At 33.2% G+C, this 15,334-nt stretch overlaps 2 protein-coding genes across 5 annotated transcripts; both read left to right on the forward strand.

Annotated features, from left to right (window-relative positions):
- Positions 1-159: 159 nt before the first annotated feature.
- MHX (magnesium/proton exchanger-like) lies at positions 160-10,841 on the forward strand. Of its 4 annotated transcripts, XR_011221498.1 has the most exons (10): positions 450-735; positions 3,562-4,022; positions 5,120-5,295; positions 6,462-6,580; positions 7,047-7,207; positions 8,334-8,461; positions 9,298-9,514; positions 9,608-9,737; positions 9,934-10,004; positions 10,119-10,841. XR_011221498.1 is itself a non-coding variant. In XM_010323388.4 (9 exons), the coding sequence occupies exons 2-9, from the start codon at positions 3,629-3,631 to the stop codon at positions 10,414-10,416; spliced, it is 1,623 nt and encodes a 540-aa protein (XP_010321690.1). In that variant the 5' UTR covers positions 160-735; positions 3,562-3,628; the 3' UTR covers positions 10,417-10,841. The 4 variants fall into 4 exon arrangements, 3 of the variants coding, with proteins under 3 accessions (XP_010321690.1, XP_010321691.1, NP_001275917.1); XM_010323388.4 differs by lacking the exon at positions 9,934-10,004 and having other exon boundaries at positions 160-735; XM_010323389.4 differs by lacking the exon at positions 9,934-10,004 and having other exon boundaries at positions 539-856.
- Positions 10,842-14,075: 3,234 nt separating this feature from the next.
- Positions 14,076-15,076, forward strand: LOC101259340 (protein SENESCENCE-ASSOCIATED GENE 21, mitochondrial). Its single transcript, XM_004240499.5, has 2 exons — positions 14,076-14,391; positions 14,711-15,076. The coding sequence occupies exons 1-2, from the start codon at positions 14,318-14,320 to the stop codon at positions 14,919-14,921; spliced, it is 285 nt and encodes a 94-aa protein (XP_004240547.1). The 5' UTR covers positions 14,076-14,317; the 3' UTR covers positions 14,922-15,076.
- The last annotated feature ends 258 nt before the right edge of the window (positions 15,077-15,334 follow it).

Here is a 15,334-nt window from a genome sequence, read left to right on the forward strand (position 1 = left end):
AAAACACTATTTCAAATATAATATAAAAAAATAAATTTTAAATGAAATTCTTATAAAATAAAAAATTATTAGTAATGTATATGAACAAAAATAGAGAAATCTTTAAAGACAGTTCTAGAATTGCTTTAAAATAGAGGAAGTAATAATCAAGATCTATCTAACATTAATGTACATAAATAACTCCCTTCATTTATTTGTCTATTTCTATTTTTAGAGTCAAACTATAAAAACTTTGATTAATATTTTAAAATGAATTTTTTCATCATATTAATATGCAAAAAGTTGTAACTTGTACTTTTCATATAGTTTTAGAATCTCTAATTTTTATTTTTTTTTGTTTAAAATATTAAATTAATGTAATTTTTGAAAATTAGTCAAATTGACTTTTGACAAGCTTAACATGACAAACAATTCTGAGTATATATTATCACCAAAAATTATAATTAAATGATGTGGGTCATATTTTAGCCCAAAATGGACACTCGTGTATCATATGATCTTATATTATATAGTATTGTTTTTGGAAATAGCAATCCCTATTCGATCTCAATTACAAGCAATAGTCCGGTGGTGCTCACTCCATGCACGTCTTCTTCTTGTATATACTCACCACATTTCTGTAAACTACTATCTCACAAATCAGTTCAAGACCCCATTTTTATCCCCTTTTTTTTCAATCACTAAACGGTACAATATGGAGCAAAATGGATATTGATAGTTGTATATGCCTATATTGTAAGTTCCCCATCGACCCATTTGCAAATCTTGGATTTATTCTCATTTTTTCTTGTGCTCCAACAATCTTGGAATCTGTGGCACAGTGTTTTATGTGCATTTCTTTCATTTACAAGCATGAGTAAGAAAATTTGATCCCTTTTAAGCTATGTATTGAAAGTCAAACTTTTCAATTGTGTATTGTGGTTGATGACTGAGTACAAAATTTCCTTCCTTTAAAGCTATATTTTGGAAGTTAATTTTTGAATGGTTATTGAAGCTGATGGATGGGTGCTTTGTAATTGAATTTTGGATATTCGGGGTGTAGAGTAGACCTAGTTTTGTTCACTTTCTTTTTCACCTAAAATTGTGTTTCCATGTCTATTAATCATTGGTTTACTGAGCTGAAGGTCTATCGGAAACATTATCCTTAGATGTCCATTAATCATTGAAGCTATGGGCCCATGGCTAATAGTTTAAGTGTTCCCAATTCTTGAGAACTGGATTTTCTGATACTTGGAGAAAATACTTTCTTTTTCTGTATTTGGTGACCATGCTCTTAAAGACTTGCAGTCCATATAAGTGAGTTATTTAGGTGTCTATTAATCATTGAAGTAAGTTATGGGCCCATGGCTAATAGCTTAAGTTTTCCTAATTCTAGAGGATTGCATTTTCTGATGTACAGGGACCTTAAAGAAGCTTTTTTCTTTTTGTATTATCTGACCATGCTCTCTTGTAGTCTATATTAATGAATTTCCATTTTGGGTTATCATAACTTTCTTTTATTCTTGTACTCTGTAAAGACACTATTTTTATTCGTTACGCGAAATTTATAGAAGATTGGCATTTGTGTTGTAGATAGTCGAGACAATAATTGCAGTGATTATTGAACAAAGTTAACCATAGTTCTTGTAGCACTTTTTTAAGTTTTGTATCTCCTTGAATTCTTTGTGCAGTAACTTCTTTATATTCTAACTCCCTTTACTGAAAATCCTGGCCCCATCACTGCCTAGATTAGTGTATGAATGGAATTGGAAGTCTTTGGGTTGTCATGAACCTTTCACATAATTAGGACCACATGAAGGAAAAATGATGTACCAGAGAGTTCTGGTGCCCTGAAAAAAAGTTCAGTTTAGTTGTGAATTCAGATTGTTTAATTTCTTTGTGTTTGATCACCAGCAAGTTTTCTCCAGAATTGGGAAGGATAATGCATGGCAGCATTTCTGTTCTTAGAAACTAGTGGACTTGACGTTATTACGAGCATTTGCATCATAGAAATAGAACAAAATCTTCCAAAAGCCAAAAAATAATAAAGTAAAGGCAAGATTAGGGAAAAATGATAAATGTGCTGATTAATGTCATAGTTTTCTTTTCTATTACTTTGGATCATGTCTAACTCCTTTTGTTGGAGAATGCTCTATTAAACGCCATGTCAGTGTCACTTGGGTTCCAATAGTTCCTACAAACAACATGATTGAGAGAACTGATTACAGAAAGATTTATGGAGATACTCTATTCTCAAACTATTATTCTACACAACTAGTATCTTAGGAGTAATTGTTAAGGAAGGAAAATAAGTTGCTGGCAATACCCTGAATTTAAGTCTAAACTAGGAAAGTGAGGTACTGATATGATCATGAGCGGAGCTTCTAACCTATAGGGGAGAGTTTTAGGGAGTAGACACTTGAGGTGCACTAGAATTGAGATGTTGTCTGGGAGCAACTTATGTGCTGTCAATAAGACAAATATGGTTGCCAATGCCATTTCAGGAAATGTTAAATTGGGTGATATTGTGCTGGCATCATTCTTGGAGGTTTACAGATCTCTACTTCAAATGTACAAGACACGTGAACCTTGATGTTAGAATGAATGGTAGAGTCAATTGGTCAAGCACTCATTTTCATTGTGTTCCTATGCGTGGAACTTAGCTGTTTTTGGCTACATCATAGTTGTAATTGAACAAGAACTCAGAGTAATTGACTGAATTATGGCATTCATCTTTCACAAGTTGATTGTTTTGCTCATCACTCCAATGATTTGATGCTGAGCCTCATGTACTGTTAGTCCTAGGCCCAACAACCCTTGATGAGAAAGTCAACACTGGTATTTGCCTTTTATATTGGTGGGTATCTTAGGTCAGCACCGGCATAAGCCACTTTTGATATCTTATATTTAAGAATGTAAGTCGTGTCCTGGTCTACCTTATGCCTCTTCATTCTTTGGGTTAAGTTAAGCCATGTGGTCCTTTAATCAAATCGTTGTGTTATCCTGAGATCTAAGCTTGGGAGCTTCTTCTCAGAAAGCAACTGGTGTAATTTGTTAAAACCCTTCTATATTTTAATTTCTATCTGCACTACTCTCTTTCACGATGTCTAATGTCATCAATAGTAACATACCCAGTGTAATCCCACATGTGGGGTATGGTGAGGGTAGGATATAAGCAAACCTTATACCACAATTTCATCATACACTTGAATTGATTAATGATATGTTGAGGAAGGAAAATTCATGCTTGTCTCTGTTGGTGCCAAAATGATTGCTCTTGTACAATTAACTTAGAAATCAATCCGAGTGATATAATGGCTTTCTTATGTAATTGGACATGCTTTATTTTATAGTATTAAAACTTCATGATGCACATGTTTGTGCTACATCTGTCCCCTTGCGCACTGACTTAGTACACGGGTTTTTGTGGCCTGAAGTACAAAAGAAACTCTTGGGGATCTTTTTGTATATATATGGTGCTATGTATTCTTCAGAGTGCTACTATTGTTGCTTGATGTAATGAGAACTGTATTAAGATTGTCATTAGACTTTAATTATCAACAACTGTTGCACAAATGGCAGGTCCGCATCCGTCCGAAAGAATAATCTTTCTGGGGCTTGAACTGCGAAGAGAAAAATATTTATCAAGATGACCTCGCTTGGAAACTATACCACTCACAGCACCAATGGACATTCAAATATCCTTAGACATGAAAAATGTGATGCTTATTTACTTTTCCATCTAGAAACTGCTCTTGGTGGAGGCTTTCGAACTTTCTTGTATTTTTTGGGTCTTGCCTATTGCTTTATTGGATTGTCAGCTATAACTGCTCGGTTTTTCCGGTCCATGGAGAGTGTTGTCAAGCATAGTCGGACTGTAGAGACGATAGATCCTCTCACAAACACAAAAGCTGTCAAAAATGAAAAGGTGTGGAATTACACAATTGCAGACATCACTCTACTGGCATTTGGGACTAGTTTTCCACAGATCTCGCTAGCTACAATTGATGCAATACGAAATATTGGAAAATTATATGCTGGAGGTCTGTTGAGGATTTTCTTCTCTGCATTCAGAATCTTGACTTAGTTGGTGTTATAATTTTTCTTCTTATTCATAATACGACGTAAGAAAGCGTGGCATCAAATTTTCAGATTCCTCTCTTCTTCATAATTTTTGTTTGTGTTACAATTTTTCCTTTGTTGAGGTTTGCCATATAATTATATGCTCCTTTAAAAAAGCATGACATCAAACTTTCAGTTTCCTCTTCTCCTATTTTTTAAATGTAGCTAGCCAAACTTTTCTAGTTGTAATGAATACTAAAGTGAGCCATTGATGTGTGTGTTTTTAGACTGTCTTGTGATGTCTGGGAAAGATGCACTCTGAGAGATATTTGTCCCCACTTATTGTGCTTGTGGTGATCTCATCTTGGACATTGTTGAGTGAAGGAGGCGAATAAATGACAAGCCACAACTACAAGATGTCAGGAAGTATTCCTCACCAATGATGTCCCTACACTCTCCCGCCCTCTGTTAAGGAACCTTAAGACTTGACAATGAAATAGTTGACCTTCTAATGATTTTATCTTGAGTAACTCTCAATATGATTGAGTTCAGTATGGATATTGATTTTTACAGAGTAGATTAGACCTTTCTCTTTTAATAATTTTCTTGTGCTTATATTAGTGGTTACCTGTTAATATGTTCTTCACCCCATGATGTTAGTCTCTGAAGTCATGGAGTAAAAATATATTCCATTTTGACCATTAAAATAGAAAACACCAAATATTAATGTCTGCAGCCTGCGAATGACAATGAGTTACTGGAACCTTAAGAGATGCTGAGATAATGACTATGAAATCAATAGTTGATTGGTTAATATTTATATAAAAAAAATTTACATGTTGATATACTTTATATTATGGCCAGTATTATATATAGTTCCATGAGTTATCTTTTCCCTTTTCTTTTCTCTTTTAAGAAGATAGAATGTGAAAATCTAATTTCTATTGGAAAAATTTGCTCGTACCTGTTAGAACATTTATGTATAATGTATCATTTCTACTAGATACCAGAAAATTTTCTGAATCATGGACATCCGTTGTCTTGCTAATACACCCTTGCTACAATTTGACTTGTCCAGGTTTAGGTCCGGGAACACTCGTTGGATCTGCTGCTTTCGATCTATTTCCAATACATGCTGTTTGCGTGGTGGTTCCTAAAGCTGGAGAATTGAAGAAGATATCAGATATTGGAGTCTGGCTTGTTGAGCTCTTTTGGTCCTTTTGGGCCTACATCTGGCTGTATATAATTTTAGAGGTTATCTGCTCACATTTTTTTCCATGTACATATGCTTCATTAAATTCATCTATTTGGCTGACTCTTTCTTTTTGATGAGTAGTTTTGGTTTTGACTCTTAGGTAGAGGCTAGCACAAGGGGTTTTCTATGTTAATCTTTCTCTGAAAGAAGTCTTCTAGTTTGCTGTCCTTTTTTTTAATAACCGTGGTGTCTGGGCCACCTTTGAGACCTCATGTTGCTCACAACCCACTTCTAGTTTGTTCATCTTCTTTCACTGCTTTGGAAACATAAATGATATGCAGTCCTGACTAACCATCCTGGTAGCAAGGTGTGATTGATTAACTTAATTTAAGGATTATTATATTACCAAACTATTGGATGAACCTAAACCATGAAGCTGCTACTTATCAATACTTAATGCTTCTGGAAACCTATATACTGGCCTTTTTTCTCTAGTTATATCATATGGTATGACATAATCATTGAGTTCTTTGAAAATTAGAGAAAGATTATCATCGTAGTTTCTACTTGTGAAAGCTCGCTAACAAGCATAACATAGAACTTTCTTTGATGTCTTTTGTTTCATTTTTTCTTTGAATCTAATCACTAATGCCACTTTGGAACCGTACTATGCATGTTGATTAATATATAAGACATTCTAAAGACCTTTTCCTCATGTATGGAAGGGAGGACCATACAAGATATTTTGGCGAACTTGTGGATATTAATTCACTAGTTAATCATGAATAATAAAATTGTATGACCTTGAAACCCATTTTCTTCTATATCAAGACTAGGAAACTGATGATAAAATATCTTTCTAAAAAAAAAACTGATGATTATATATTGCAATTTTTCCTCATTGGTGAAATGTGAATTGTCTAGTAATGAAATAAATGTGTCTTAGGCCTCTTTCACTTCTTGACAATAAAACAAACACTCTGTTATTAACATCTTGTTTATGAACATAATTGACTTTGTAGGTGTGGAGTACAAGAGGTTTTGTATCTTTATGGGAGTCTATTTACCAGTGTTTTAATTTGAGCTATCAGATGTACCTTATTGATGAAATGTGCATGATGTGATGAGTAAAATGTAAATGTCTTAGTCCTCGTTCACTTCTTCATAGCAAAACAAGTATTCAGTTAACGATATCATATTCCTGACTATTATTTACCTTGTGTAGGTGTGGACTCCAAATGTTGTAACTTTGTGGGAGTCTATCTTAACAGTGTTGCAATTTGGGCTATTGCTGATACATGCCTATGCACAGGACAAACGTTGGCCCTATTTGTCCCTTCCTTTGTATGTCTTATGTTTATTATCATAAATTTGCAGTGTCTCCATTCTCTAGTTGAAGTTTGTTTCAGATTTTTTTTTTATTTCTGTTGAGTTTCCCACATCGCTATTAAGGGTTGGAAGATCTCTTTGTATCCTCTCTTCTTTAGCTATCATTTGGGGTTGAGTTAGGCCCCTGATCTATTTTTCTAATTCTAGAATCAGAGCTATGCCCATCCCAAATTCTTGTTTACCGATGTTGGGCCCTATATTATGTTGTCCACACTCCAGTTGTCAGGCCTGGGCGTGCGAAGGGGTATTGAGTTTCCCACATTGGTTTTAAGGGATGGGAAGGTCTCGTTATGGTCTTGGGCAATTCTCACCTCTTGATCTAGCTTTTAGGATTGAGTTAGGCCTAAGGTCCATTTTCTTTATAATTTTCTCATATGGGAAGATGATCTAATTTGTGCGTTGTATACTTTCTACCATTTAGAGAAAGAGCTGAGAGGCCAGAGGAGTGGGTGCCTGCTGAGGTTGTTAAATACAGGCCTCTTGACAAGGTTCATGAGCCACACTCGGAAGTATCTCAAGTTGGTGAAGAAGAAAATACCGGAATTGTTGATATATTCTCCATTCATTCAGGAGAGGGGACAGGTAATTTCAAGAAAGTGATGCTTTGTTTTACGGGGGATATCTAGGTCTTCCCAGTTTATGTGATACAATTTCACTAGGTACAACGTTTTGAGAGCTAATTTGAAATATGTTAATATTAGTCAGAGTAAATGAAAATAGTAAGTGATTTGAGAAGTTAGTTGATTAGAAGAGCATTATATGACAGTTATTTGAATCGTTAAATGTATTTTAGTTCTTGAAAATTCATTGTTGTATAGGATATTATTATTTGCACAAATGCATCAGATTTTGGGACTTTCAAAATTTGAGAAGTGTTTGAATGGAGGGGTTATTATAATTAGTATTAGTGTTGAGTTTGCTTCTCTTAAGGATTTGCAATATAAGTGTAGTAGAATTATAAGGTGCACTAGTTAAAAGGGGGGAACGTTATAAGTGTCGGTGTTACATGTGCAAGGAGGTGGGTGGAGGACGTGGATCATCTTATTCTATAATGTGGGTTACTATGAGGTTATGGTGGGATATGTTTAGGTGGTTTGACACTCCATGAGTAATGCCAAAAACTGTGAAGGACTTGTTGTTTGTTTGGAAGAGTGGGAGAAGGAGGAGAAGACGAAGGGCTTGGAACGTGATTCCACTTGCTTTAGTGTTGGAAGTTTTGAGAGAGAAATAGGAGAGCTTTTGAAGGAGTAGAGTCGAGTTTCTCTCAGTTGAGGAGTAGTCTCTATTCCCTTATTTTCTTTGATGCACACAAGAAGTTCCTTGTTGTATAGATGACTGGTTAGAGTTTATAGAGAATCATTTCTCTTTGTAGATTATTCTCCTTTTAGTATACATATCCCATGTTTACGACCAGTTTATGATTCTAAAGATATTTACTAGATAAAAAAAGGTGCCCCTGTAAAGAGATTTCTTGGAAAAGTTTCAAGTGAAGGGCAGAGTGCAGACAGACAGATAAGCAATTAAAATGAACAAGATAAAATTTCATTGCTGGTACATGGGAGAGTAATAAATAATGACAATTCAATGTAGTTGCATAATACAAGTAGAGATAGAATTATTGATGGTTATCAATTTGAACCATTGAGAAGAAGGATTTTATCTTCTCTCTGCAAGTAACTTTGGTCTGACAATTCTTTTGTAACAACAGGTCACTTTTATCAAAACTTAGCAGGAGAAGATGTCACTGAATCGTCCACGCCGAATAATTGCTATATCATTCCTGAAGAATCTGATATCCTCTCAATTTGGAAGCATCAATTTGTGGATGCTCTCATGGTACTGTTTTCTTATACCGTGTTCTTTATTTTATCTCAGTGGCTGAGATATTATTTTGATACAAACTGTCATGTGTATGTTTCATAGTATAAACACTTCTCACTTGCTATAGCTCCTGTGACTCCTTTGCTAAATGTGGAGCGGATAATTACTCCATTCTACTGTGCTATGTGTTTATCCTAGTTAAACCAGTTTCTTAACTAATGCCCAGTGATATCAAAAGCGAAAAGCGCAAAAAAGCTCTAAGGTCCGTTGCGGCTTTGAGCACAAAATGCAAATAATGTGTGGGCTTTAATGAAGCTAAAAGGTACAATATATATATATATATATATATATATATATATATATATATAATCCAAGGCTAATGATAATAAGCATGAATAACAAATGTATCGACAAAAGAATTGAAAAAAATTATTATGATAAAGAAAATATCAATTGTATACTGTCTCCTCCATAGGAAACACTCGTTGGCAAGAAAAAGTATGTCTTAATTAGAGTCTTGATGACAACACTAAAGTGCACATTAAGTGAGGCGTTTTGCACCTCACTTCAGAGCTAAAGCTTGTCTTTGACAACACCGACTTAAATTGACTTTCCAGTGATGCTGTGTTCAGTTACTACCCAATGTTCATGAACTTAAGTAGACATGAAAATGGGGTGGATATATAAAGCTCAACAGTTAGCACTACTATAATGTTGTTCATTTGATAGTTTATTCAAAATAATTTGACTCTAATTCAGACCGTTACTCTTACGAGTTACAGTAACAATCCTATCCCGTTCCACACCTTTTACTTGATGGATTAATGGGGTTTTTTTGTTAATCTTTTCAGTTGGAGAGTACAGAATCCAGAAAATTGAATAATACATACCTACGTGTAGCAAGAATTTTCTGGCAGTTGCTTCTTCTACCGTGGAAGCTTCTTTTTGCGTTTGTGCCACCGTATCAGATTGCCCATGGGTGGATTGCTTTCATATGTTCTTTGATATTCATCAGTGGAATTGCTTATGTAGTGACAAAAATCACAGATTTGATAAGCTGTGTTACAGGTTTTCACCCTTCAGACTATCAAGTGTTTTTTCAATGATCATAAATGTTCTTGCTCGACCTAAGAGTATACATTGTACACAATGTACCTGCAGGAATAAATCCTTACGTCATTGCATTCACAGCTTTGGCAAGTGGAACCTCATGGCCTGATCTCGTGGCCAGCAAAATTGCTGCAGAACGACAACTTACAGCTGACTCTGCCATTGCTAACATTACCTGCAGGTTTCTTTATCAGTCAACAATGCCCTTAACCTATTACATATTATTATACATTGATAGAAGTCATGCCAGGTCCATAGAGATTGGCAAATTGCTTTCGTCGTTTTCCAATTTTCATTGTCCCCTTCTCCAAGTCTCACGGAATAGCAATTTAGGTGGTATAGAAGTTCATCAATTTTATTTTTTCCCTTATTTGCAGTATGTAGATGAACCAAACAACCCCTTAATACAGCAGTTAGCCAATGCCTAGCTAGTAAAAATTCACATAAGGTGCATGTTTTTATTAACTTAATTTGTTAACCTCTTTAGGAAATGTGAATTTGACATTGTCATTCCTTGGAGCAAGATATCCTGGTGTCTGACTTAGTGTTTTTGTCCTTGTAGCAATTCGGTGAACATCTATATAGGCATTGGCGTACCATGGCTAATCGATACATTGTACAACTACATTGCATACAACGAGCCATTGCGAATAGAAAATGCAGAAGGACTAAGTTTCTCTCTGCTTGTTTTCTTCTCTACTTCTGTAGCCTGCATCGGTGTTTTGGTGTTTAGACGACTCACTATCGGTGCTGAGCTTGGCGGGCCAAGAGTTTGGGCATGGGTAACTTGCATATTCTTCATGTTGTTATGGCTTATATTTGTTGTGCTATCTTCTCTCAGAGTTTCTGGTATTATATAACAATCTTAGTCCAAATCATTCCTAGAAAGGGGTAATTTTTTTACTCATCGTATCTATCGATGGATATTGGTCTGAGATGGGTTTAAACAACAATCTATGGTCGATTCTGATTTGCTTGGGATTGATAGTAGTTGTTATTGTTGTATTATATTGATTTATGGATATTGGACTGAGATGGGCTTAAATGGAGCGATATCAACATTGAAGATTTATATGGTCGATTTCTATAGTAGTTATTGTTGTATTGTAATGATCGATGTAATGTAGCCTTACACTCTTGCAAGTTGTATGCATGCATGCATGCACTCAATTATGAATTTTGGTAAAGTGTAAATTTTTTAAATTTATTGTATTGATCGACGTATATTGGGTCGAGACGGGCTTAAATAAAGGCGATGTGGACAATAAAGTTTTATATGGATCAACTTCAACTTGCTTGGGATCCATAGTACTTGTTAGTGTTATATTGTAATGATGGATGTAAATAAAAATTGCCTTTATTAAATAATCGAATATTTATTTTTTTAGCATAAATTTGGATTTAGTCAAACTTTAAAATAAATATCGAACATCGAATTTAAGATCAAAATAAAAATACAAATTCTTTGATGATTAATTTCTGCATAAACAATTCTTGTATTATTATATATAACCTTTGCATTATTAGTTTAGGAATATATTTTTTCTTAAAAAACTTCTTTAGTAATTAACTTTAATCATTGGTATCTTGCCACTAATGTACTCTATACTTCTAATTAAATTGTGAAAATTAAGTCATCTGACCTTACCATTATAAAAAAGTTTTATTAATATCATCAACTATAATGTCTATGAACATTATATATGGCCAGAAGGCTTATACCTCTTTGTTAAGTTCTCCAGCTGTTTTTTATAATTTAAAATATTTGATAGTTTATGTAATAGCTCGTTATAATATATTAATTAGGAATTGCAACGCCACTATTCGTTTCAGTTCAATTTACTTTCCTCTTCCGAGATGCCTTCTTCACTGGCCATGCAAGGGATAGAGCCTTGTCTTCCTTCTACGATTCCGAACTTTGTCCTAAGAGCTAGGGGTGGGCATTCGGTAATTCGGTTCGGTTTCAGTTTTTTTCGGTTTTTTTGATTTTTGGTTCTTGTACAATGTGTACCGAACACCGAACCAAAAAATTTTTGAACCGAATACCTTCCTCTGTAATCTCAGGTCTCTCTCTTTTTGAGAGTGAGAGAAGATTTTCTACCCCGCCTGCCTATGAAGAACCTCAAGTCTATCGGGAAAGGATGTGGTGGTAACCCCCCTTTGTCTAGAACCGGGCGTCCAGCCGTCTATATAAACTACTGGGAAGATCATAGCGAAGAAGTCGAGACCTAACAAAAGAAGTAAACCTGAAGTGTTGCGAAAGACTGGGATGAGAAACAAAACGGAATGTACCGGATTTTTAGCACGTACAACCATCAAACCAGAGACCAAAGCAGGGCTCGACAAAACGGATTTGTTTATGGATCTTTGAGAATTTATTTTCATTTCCCTGAGATCGTGGAGAAGACATGTCCAGTCCAATGAATTTCAATCCCTTTCGGTTCGATTCGATTTTTATTATTTCGGTTCAATTTTTTTATTTCGATTTTTTTAATGGACCTGCTTAGTTGGGCTTTTAAAAATTTACAAATTTTTTTGTTTGATTTTCCAGCTTAATGGGCTAAAAATAGTTACATCAAAAAGTGTCTTTTACTTTTTAATTTTTTATTTAAATTATAATATTTATTATTTAACATTAATAATTAATATAATATAAATATATATTATAATATAATATATTTCGGTAAACCGAAATACCGATTAACACAAAATTACATACCAAAAATCGAATCGAAATACCGAAAAATACAAAAACCTACACCGAATCGAAAACGAAAAACCAAAACCGAAATACCAAAAAAATTCGGTTCGGTACGGTGTTTTGGTTTTCCGGTGTTTATGCTCAGCCCTACTAAGAGCTGATTCGCTCAAGGACAAAAAAGACAGTTTCGAAAGCGAACACATAAACTGAGACAGAATTACTATTTGTGATCAAGTGATAAGTACTCATTTATTCTTAATCAAAATGTTTGTTGGAAAGTGTTTTGTCTTCCAATGCGAGACAATTTTTAATGCAATTTAAATTTAATCAAATCCTAATATACATATCAGATAGATGCCGGATAAAAACTTGTAATAAGTTTAGGAATTCAGTTTACTTTTTTGGGTCAACTACCCACCATGTATCAAAAAATTATATTATAAGGAAAAAATGATAATGTCTAATTTGACTAATCTTAATTTGAGATTAATTAAACTTTTGAAACAAGAAAGGAACATTTAACTTAATGTGTTGGCTGTTTGCACAGCAAAGGGTCAAATAATTTAATTAATTGCAACCCTTTTTTTCCCTTAATTAAAATAAAATGTAGAATCCTGGTTCATTAATTGGTTGTGGATAGCTGATAGTAAGTTATGAAGTGTAAAAATTATATAAATAAACAGTTATTATTTAGCTAATAGTATTGAAACTAATTATACGTACATGATGTGTTTGATTAAGAAAATATTAATTAACTGTTATTTTTTTTTATAATGATGCATCTCAAAGATTTTATCGTGAAATAATCAAATTTTTTAAATTTAAATCTCTTTATTGAATCACCTTTAGAGAGTAATTTACCTTTTCGATACGAAAAATATATTAGATTATTAGTCAAAAGAAATGAGAAAAGTATTGACTAAGAAGTAGACAAGTTGCAATTTGCTTCGAGAATTTTGAAAAGTAAGCAAACGCCGGCACTATGTTAGATGTATATTTACATAACTATAAAATACTCCGAAAAAATAAATATACATTCGAATTATTATAAATAATATGTAAATATTTTTTGTCGCATTTTTAAAATATTAATTTCTCTGTTATTTAAAAATTAGAATATGTAAGACTAAGTAGGATACATGATACAATTTTATTCATCGATTCAATATTTAATAAAAGGCATAATACGTATATTGGACTCTAAATTTGGCTTCAAATTTTAACTTTGACCTCCAACTTTCATAATGCTCAAAGAGACACTTTAATTATCCCACTTTTAAATAAATAAACACGTGAGTCCTACATAACACAATACACGATAGTTTAGAGTATATTTATCATTTTTCTTAAAATATTTGGAAGAAAGACCTTTCATCCTTCTTAGAAACCGATACTTACCCGTTTCAATTCAAGTAAAATAGGATAGTTTGAATTGATTTGAAATTTTCCATCTAAGGAGGGGTATATTTGTTAAGTTTATTGACGGTAGTAATAAAAATAACTTGCTTTTAACGGACAGAATAAAATCAACCAATAAAACAAGGTTGAGAGATAATTCTGACTATTTTTCTTTATTTTATCTCATTTTCTACGCGAGACACTAATTTTAATATAAATTATGAGATAAAATAATCTTTAACATTACCTAATATCTCACCTCAAATTATAAAGTAAATCCTGATTTTTAGTTTGACATTATTATCCATATCAATATACAAAACGAATCATAAAATTTAAATTCTGTATCCGATTCCGATTAAGATGGCCCTTAGTGGCAACGAAAGACCTTTTCACCTTCTTAGAAGCCGTCATTAACGCGTCTCCATTCCACAAAGTCCAATAATAACTGCTAAATTTGACTTCTTCTTCTTCCAAATTTTCTCTATAAATACCTCTCTTCCTCACACTATTTTTTACATATCTAACATTTTCCTTCAGATTTTAAAAAAAATTTCAAATTTGTTGCTGCGGAAGTAATTAAAATTTCGATTTCTTCCGCTGCAACTTCAATTCAATTTTGATTGATTGATCTTCTTCTATTCTCAGCAATATCAATTACAATGGCTCGTTATTTATCCAACTGCAAAAATATCTCTGCTTTTGTTGTAGACTCTGTTTCTGTAGCTATCCAGAGGTAAACAAAAATATCATTCTTTTTTTCCCAATTTCCGAGTTTAAAAACGGGTTTATCTGAGTTAAAATAAAATGAACAATAGAAATTTGTGTAGCTGTAAATCTTTTAATTTAAAATAAAATTAATATTTTAAAGTTAAATTGTTAGCGAGTAAAGAAATAAAAAACAGAGTTGTATGATTGTTGGTTCTGTTTTTCCTTTTTCTTTTCAAAATATGTTAATTTTACCTTTTATTATATACTTTTGGGATAATTTATATCATTGTCGTTAGTGTTTACGTTATTTTATTTAAATTTTGAATTTGTCTCTAATAATATAGGCGTGGATACGCGGCCACGGCAGCACAGGGTGGTGTTTCTGGTAGTGTAAGAGGTAGTGGGAGTGTTAGAAGCAATGTGATGGAATCAAACAAGACTTCATGGGTACCAGATCCTGTTACTGGTTATTACAGACCAGAAACTCATGCTAAGGAAATTGATGCTGCTGAACTTAGAAACATGTTGTTGAAGTACAAACCTAGACAAAATTGAAAAAAAAAAAAGAACAAATTAGAGGATCAAGAATCACGTTTCGATGAGTAGAGACGAATTAGGATTTGGATATTGAAGTTCAATAGTAGAAATATTGTAATTTCTCACATATTATGTTTGTTTTTCGCATAAGGAAAATGTTGAATTCAGTTGAATACGTTGGACATGTATTACATATTAGATTTTCACTTTTTGATTAATTCTAAAAAAAAACAATTAGAAGATCAAGAATTACATTTTGATGAGTAGATGAATTCAGGATTGAAATATTGGAGTTCAATAGTGAAAATATTGTAATTTTTCACATATTATGTTTGTTTTCTGCATAAGAAAAATGTTTGAATTCAACTGAATACGTTGAACATGCATTACATATTAGATTTTCACTTTTCGATTAATTCTAAAAAAAATAA

This window comes from Solanum lycopersicum, chromosome 6 (assembly GCF_036512215.1).
Source record: "Solanum lycopersicum chromosome 6, SLM_r2.1".
Classification (NCBI taxonomy): Eukaryota; Viridiplantae; Streptophyta; class Magnoliopsida; order Solanales; family Solanaceae; genus Solanum; species Solanum lycopersicum.